General features: G+C 40.0%; 1 protein-coding gene across 2 annotated transcripts in view; it reads left to right on the top strand.

Moving 5' to 3' along the window:
* Nucleotides 1-1,808: 1,808 nt before the first annotated feature.
* Nucleotides 1,809-7,610, top strand: part of BEND7 (BEN domain containing 7) — a 55,525-nt gene continuing 49,723 nt past the window's right edge. For both annotated transcript variants that reach the window (XM_075064281.1, XM_032777123.2), the window contains exons 1-2: nt 1,809-2,198; nt 5,809-5,892. In XM_075064281.1, the coding sequence (XP_074920382.1) occupies nt 2,138-2,198; nt 5,809-5,892 (145 nt within the window). In that variant the 5' untranslated portion in view covers nt 1,809-2,137. The remainder of the gene's footprint in view (nt 2,199-5,808; nt 5,893-7,610) is intronic.

Raw genomic sequence — 7,610 nt, 5'->3', positions numbered from 1 at the left:
AGCGCGCCTGGAGCGACGCAGGCCAGTTTCTCTCCTTTGCAGGGGGCTGCTGTGCTGTGCACACACGGGGCCAAATCCACCCTCTTGCCTGCAAACTTTGCTGGGAGAGGGGGAGCGATGGCCTGCAGTGAGCTCCCAAGGGGTTGGGCCCAGAGAGGAAGAGCGGACTCAGCTCTCAAGCAGCCTTCAGTGAGGTCAGCTCCTGCCTGAGTGCCTCCACCAGCAGCTCTCCCCATCCCAGGGCTCTGCTAGGAAGATTTGTCATGTAAGGAAAGTTTCAGGCCCGGGGTCAGACAAAGCAGCGCTTTCAGATAGCAGAATACTTTGACACCGGCTTCAATAAAAAGCAAAGAAAAAAGATGAATGTTTGCCTGGTTTTCCTTTAGCCTGGTCTGGACGCAGGGTTTGTACCAAACAACTGTTTCGTTGGGGTGGAATTTTTTAACCAGATATTTATACTGTCTGCTACCTAGTGTGATACAACTATGCCAGTATAGAGGTGCCTTATGCTGGATAGCTGATCCACACTGGGGTTAAACCACTTTTAAGTGCATTAGCCTGGTTTACATACCATGTTAGGATGACATAGCTGCCTTGCATCAAACTAGCTGTGGAAATGTTTTTTCACTTAAATTTGGCTTCTGCTGATTAATGCCTCTCTACATCCATTTTTCAGAGGGTATCCGTGTTAGTCTGTATCTACAAAAACAGCAAGGAGTCAAGTCACACTTTAAAGACTAACATTTTATTTGGCATAAGCTTTCATGGGTAAACCCCACTCTTCAGGTGCATGGAATGAAAATCACAGGTGCAGGCATAAATATACTGACACATGAAGAGAAGGGAGTTACCTTATAAGTGGAGAACATGGAGCTCACTTCCTGGACATATAGTGCAAAAATATGGTCACATAAACACCAACCCTAACCGGAAATCTATGATTATTATACTTACCTGCATCCTCCAGCTTCATCCAGGACACCACACGATCCATTGTCTACAGCAAGCCTTAGATACAACCAACTTGCTCCAATCCCTCAGACAGAGACAAACACCTACTAGATCTTTATCAAGCATTCTTTAAAACTACAATACCCACCTGGGAAGTAGGAAAGCAGATATGACAGAGCAGATGAGTACTCAGAAGTACCTACTACAGGACAGACCCAACAAGGAAAATAACAGACACACCAGCCATCACGTACAGCCTCCAGTTAAAACCTCTCCAGCACATCATCAATGGTCTCAACCTGTCCTGGAAACGATCCCTCACTCTCACAGACTTTAGAGGCAAGCCAGTCTCGCTTACAGAGACGCCCCGAACCTGAAGCAATACTCACCAGCAACTATACACCACACACCACAGAAACACTAACTCAGGAACTAATCCCTTGACAAACCCATTCCCTACTGATCCCATACTACTCTATCAACACCATCAGGAGCCAACCACATGGAGCACTCATCAGGGACCATTCCCATGACACTACTATGGGATATATGCATATATGCAGCAATGCCCCTGCATTAATAGGTCAGACCAGACAGTTCTCTATTGTAAAAGAATAAAGGCACATAGTCAGACATACAGAATGGTAAATAGAAAAGCCAGAAGGAGAAACTTCAATCTCCGCGGACATTCTATAACAAAGTTAAAGTAGCATGCTTCAACAAAAAACTTCAAAACAGGAACTTCGAAAGAGAATGCAGAGCTTACAATTCTTTGCAGATTTACACATAATGTGGAGCTTGGATAGGACTGGAGGCTGGCTACGCGCGGGGTCCCGGGCGCCGCTGAGGTAGCGACACACGCCAGCCGCGGAGCGCTTCCCTTGGCGGCGGCGGCTCCCCGGAGGCGGCCCGGCCGGCTCCCCGCACACAGGCAGGGCTTCCCCTGCGCCGGGCGAGCAGCCCCCCGCAAAGTTTGGGGTTGGATCCAGGGGGAAGGAGGGAGCCCGGAGCCAACTTGTCCCAAATCGCCGCCGATCCGCGGTTGGAACTGAAATCTCCCAGCCCCGGTTTATTTTTGCTGATTAAAGGGACGGACCTTGGTCCTGCGGTTGGGTGGCTGTTCAGCCTCCAACTCGCTCTGTGCCATCCCCTTTCTCCTTCCTTTCTTCCTCCTCCTGCCCACACCATGGAGTTTACTGAGAGGAAGAGGAGTAGGAAATCCCAAAGCTTTAAACTGATCAACCAAGGTAAAGTGGGGCGGGCGGGGGGTGGCTTGGTGTGTGACTTTTTGCTTATTTGTCTCTCCAAAGCGGCTCAACGTGTATCAAAGGAGAAGAGCAGGATGTTATGAAATGTGTGCTTCTCCCTTCCCTCTGCCTCCTTCAGTGTCTTTCTGCCTTCTCTTGTTTATTATTTAACTCCTTGAATTTGTTTTGAAAACCCTCTTCCCCAGCGAGGGCATGGTTTTCAAGGCAGATGTTATCCACAATAAAGTTGGATGGCAGTTTCCTTGTAAACCCAGGCAACCAAAAAAAGCGAGTCAGGAAATTATCAAAATAATGGTACTTGGAGAACAGAGAACCCTTTCGGTATTCAACTCCTGTGTGGTTTTTTTTCCCCCTTGTTGATTGCGTACATACATGTATTTCAAAGAAAAACCTAAAAGAGGTTGCTTTAAAAAAAATCAACGCAGCTAATTAATTGTACACGGGTAAGGAAGAATTCCTGGCATGTAACTTGTTCGCTCGGCGTGTTTGCTTTGCGAAAAGAAGAGAGTGTTTTAAAAGGGATGGTTAAGAAAATACTTGGATTTATGTCGGGGAAAAAAACAGACCTCTCTGTTTCGACCTTTGAAAAAATAAGATACAGTCGCTGGTGGTCATTTTCACGGGTGGACTTTACAGTCTTAGCGTTTTAGTTTGGTGGGGGTATGTCTGCTACTCCAGCTGATTAGATCTTTTACTCTCATTGATTTGACTTCCGTGTTTTAAAGTATTGAACTGAAATATCTCCATGGAATGGTGTATGTGTCCTGCATGCTAAGTTCAAGGCAAGTGACTTCTTTGGTGTAATGTCACACTTTTTTTTGTAATGTGACGGGTTTGCACTTAGTATATTTAGGCATCCCTCTTCAGTCAACGTTAGATTAAAACAAACGGGAAGCAAAGGAATTTAAAAACGAAAATAACCTCACTATGAGGAAATATTGAACAATTAAATATTTTTTCATTTTAACATTACAGTAGAATCTTGAGCATTGCACATAACATACTTTTTTAATCTAAAAGAATACTGTCAGGTCAAAATTGGCCAGAAACCTACAGTAGGTTTTGTAAAAACAAGCATTTGCAAACACATTTCTACTGGCCAAATATCTGGGGTTTAACGATCCAAAGGAAACAGATTTTATTAACAATTATGTATTCTCTTGCATTGCTTATAATATAAGCATTGCTGAATTGTGCTAGATTATGAGGATCTGAAAATGAAACTGGTTATATGTTTGTATTTGCAAGTTGAGAAAACTAAGAAGTGACAAATAACACAGTCAAAAGTAAATTAATATTTTACAAACATTCAGTCTTAAGGTGTCATTTGTAATGTAGATTGATAATTTTTTGAATAATACTTTTAACTTTAAATCACAGATTAGCTAAGAATTCACTAGTGAAAATTTAGGGGTTTTTTTGGTTTGTCTGAGAACTCTTCTGGTTATAGAAATTTAGAGACCAACCACACTAAACACAATTTCTGAAAAAGTTATATTTTGATTCTGGGAGAATGGAGAAGATAAAAATTGTATTTTAACCAAGTGAGATTCAGCTTTCATGTACACCCCCGCAATTTCCTATGCAAGTTGATTACCAAGATAATTATGTATAAATAGGTGTCTCCCTGCTACTCAGTCAGTGTTTCCTGCTTGAGTCATTCAGTAATTTCATAGTTTAGTGTTTACTGTGAGGAAATTGATGGGGATTTCATAGGCCCTGGACTACAACATCACAGGCAGAAGAAAGGACTAAGGGAGACACCCACTGTTATATTGACTTATATTATGTAAACTGTTGTTATGTTTACTGTAGCCTGTTTCATCCCAAGAAATCTCAAAGGACTCTATCATCATAATGAACTAATTCAGACTACTGTATACATAAAATTGTGTATACCTCGAATGCAGCCACCTCTGGGTGAAATGCAGAAACTTTCATACAGCAGTTAAGAAACAGTGAAGAGTACCATATCTAACTGGAGATGAGATAGCATGCAATCTGTTTCTCTAAGCAATATGAATCTGCCCCTCACTATAGTTCTTAAACATTATTATACACTTTTGCCCAGATTTTGACAATCTTCACCAGGAGATATCAAAATATAGGAAAAAGTGAATAATGTATCAGATGCTGGTAAATCCTCTTTTTATAATAATCACAAAAGAGACTTAACTTTTCCCACCTCTGTGCCTGGAACTTTATCTTTGGTCCCATGTGCTGTGCAACTTAATTCTCCTTCATCCATCTGTCTGCCCCCATCCAAAAAAAGCAAAACCAAACCTCATTTCTTCTGACTTACCCATCATCACTCCCTTCTTCACCTTTCCTTCCTTATGTTCACAATCCTCATCCTTCCCTTCTGTCTGTCTGTCTCATGTTGCTGTATTATGTGTGATTTTGGTTTCCTGCTGGAGAGTCTTTTTTTGAGGTGGTCACACTAATAGTGCTTTACAAATAATAAGTAACAATAAAGTCCGTATATTAGGAGCTCTTTACATTTTGGACCTGATCTTTTATGAGAAAGGCACCTGCCTCTCTGACAAAATGGAGTGAACATAATACTTCTCGCTTCTGTTGTGCCGTTTTTCTGACTATCTCAAAGCACTTTCCCACCCATTAATTAAGAAAGTCTCACAACACCTTTTTGAAGCAAGTGAATGTTATAAAAAACACTTTACAGAGGTAGAAACTGAGACACATGGAGTTCAAGAACTCAGTTCTGGTGAGGTGCTGACTGAGCATGCTCAAGTCTTGATGAAGTCAGTAGGAATTGAGGGTGTGCAATATCTCACAAGAACTGCTTAGTACCTTATTATTCAGTCCAAAGTGATTTTCCCAAGGTCATGGTCATTGTCAGGTTTGTCAGTAGCAGAGTCAGAAATAGAATCCTGGCCTGCTGTCTCCTAGTATTCCCAGTTGTAAATGCTGTTCTCTTCTGATTTGCATGTAGAGAATGTAATTTCTTACTAAATGCACACCCATGGTCAGAGCTCAGACTGTTTATCCAAGTTGCATTTCATTTGAAATAGAAAATCAGTGTTTTGATGATGGCTGTGGAAATCAATTGCCATGAGTCAGTATGCATATATAGCGCCCAAATCTGGTCCCATAGGAATTCAATGACCAAATGACATCAGCGGCACAGGATCAGGTCTCAGAGCTAAAAATTTATCCCGTAATGTATATCACTAATGAATTTTGTTTTGAGATAAAGTGTGAAAGTTACGCTTGGCCTATAAGAGGGTAAAGTTTTCATTTACATTATATATTTGCATTCCATCTGTAAGGCAAAAATCCAGATAATAGGCATCTGGTGAAATAATTTACTGTGAAAATGCACATAGTAATTTATGCCAGGTATAGCTTGTCCCTAAAATCTGTGCAATATTTCAGTTCTCTTCAGTGTGAGCAAAGTTTTTTAGGAAGTGCTGATACAGGGCACATTTTCCGTGGTTAATTTGATGTACATGGAATAAATTGCAGATATATTGATAAATGATGTAGTAAAGCCGTAGCAATGTCTTCAGCATTCATTTTTTCCAGATCACTTGAGCTCTAATTTTTTTTTTATCCTTTTTCATTCCAGATTATCATCACGAGGTATATAAGATCTCTGACTACAGCAATGATGTTAATGGGGAGACCAAAGAAACTCAATCGGCTTTTTTAGGTATGTTCTTTTGTCAATTAATTTATGAGCAACACAGTGTAGCCATTTGCAGTTAGGGGGCAATGCAAAGAGCTGTATGCCATTGTTTAATATGACATTCTCTTCAAGACCTTTTTATTTTACAGATTGCTAATATATCCTTTTATTAACATTGCTAAAAGTTGTAGTTTCAGACATAAATGTTTATTAGAGTCTACACAGAGTGCTAATTATCACTCACTCTCAGAGCCAGATGCTGACTGGGCATTTTTGCAGCTCTCTGTTCACCCCATTTACATTGCATATTCACTAGCATGCTTCACTGGTAATAGTTTGTGTAATTGGGGTATTACATCTTTGACATCTGGATAACAGAAATTCAATTTCTAGGAAGCTGGTATTTGTTTGGTGTTGCTTCTGCCCTGGATGGGACAGAGGATTAATGTAATGTCTTAATGTAATGTCCTTTCACCTCTGTAGCCTGGCTGCTAATACTGCCATTGCAAAATTGAATTAAATCAACAGTCAATGTGTAAAGAAAACAGAGATGTAATATATAGTCTGCTTTAACTACAACTTGATAGAACTGGTTATCACCGAGCTGCTTTTCATTTTTGTGGCTGTGTAGTCTTCCTTTTACATTTTCACTCCTGTCTTATCTAGAGTCTGATCTTGAGAGGCTCTGAGCCTCTGCAGAAAAGGGCTAAGTGTCTTAACCCATGGACTTGAAGATACTCAAGACATCACTTCATTAAAGGCCTGATCCACCTCCCAGAGAAGTCAATATGAGTCTTTCAGTTGACATCAATGCAAGTTGGATTTGAAAGCAAATCCAGTGTCTCTGATCCTGAATAGTCCCATTAAATTCACATGAGTAAAGGTTGTCAGGCTCAGTCTCTGGGTCTGATGTTTGAATCAGTAAAACCCCATAATTGTCTGGCAGATATTGACAGCATGTCTGTTTTAGCACAAAAATGTTAGCTCAGAGATGAGCATGCAAGTCCTTGAGAGGATTGTACCACTGTATCATGCAGACAATACTATTACATATAGACACAATGTCTTTTAAAAAGTTGATTGCATACACAATTTGTTTTCTTCAGTCTTTGTATTTTATTATCTTCACAAAAATGTTAAAGTATAATGTAAGGTACCTCCTATCTGAGTCTTTTTACAGTGCTTTTGACTTGAAATTCATGCTCTGTCTTTGAAAGGTTAATGTGGAAATCTAATTATTATCCTGGTAGTCAAATGTGTGATGAGACATTTGTCTGTGTAATTAACATTGAAGAACTTTTATAGTTTCATAAAATCGAATGCCACATACAGTATGCTGTGTGCATTTGTTTTGAAGAGGTGTCCAAAACAGAGATGTTTATGGCTGATATAAAGTGGAACTGAAATGTACTGTAATGCAGGTGTCTGTGCATTTTACAGCATTTCACGTGGTTAAAATGGAAGTCAGCAGATTAATAACTTTATTTTGTCATGATAAAATAAATAACGTACTTGGAACGGTGGAACAGTGCATAAATTACTCAGTAATTCCAAGAATATATTCTGTTCCAGGAATAATATCCTCCACAATTTATTCATACAGAAAAAGTTGACTTTACATAAGTCTGTGAAATTACTTGTTAGTGTTAATAGAATTATATCCAGGTATGATTTTTTTTTGTCAGCAGCTGCTATAGTTAAACTTGCAAAAGGGTTTCTTATATATAGCTGTGTTTTCAAAT

Source organism: Chelonoidis abingdonii, chromosome 1, assembly GCF_003597395.2.
Source record: "Chelonoidis abingdonii isolate Lonesome George chromosome 1, CheloAbing_2.0, whole genome shotgun sequence".
In the NCBI taxonomy this organism is placed as follows: Eukaryota; Metazoa; Chordata; order Testudines; family Testudinidae; genus Chelonoidis; species Chelonoidis abingdonii.
The sequence above is the reverse complement of the archived record's forward strand: the minus strand, read 5'-3'. Positions and strand labels throughout refer to the sequence as shown.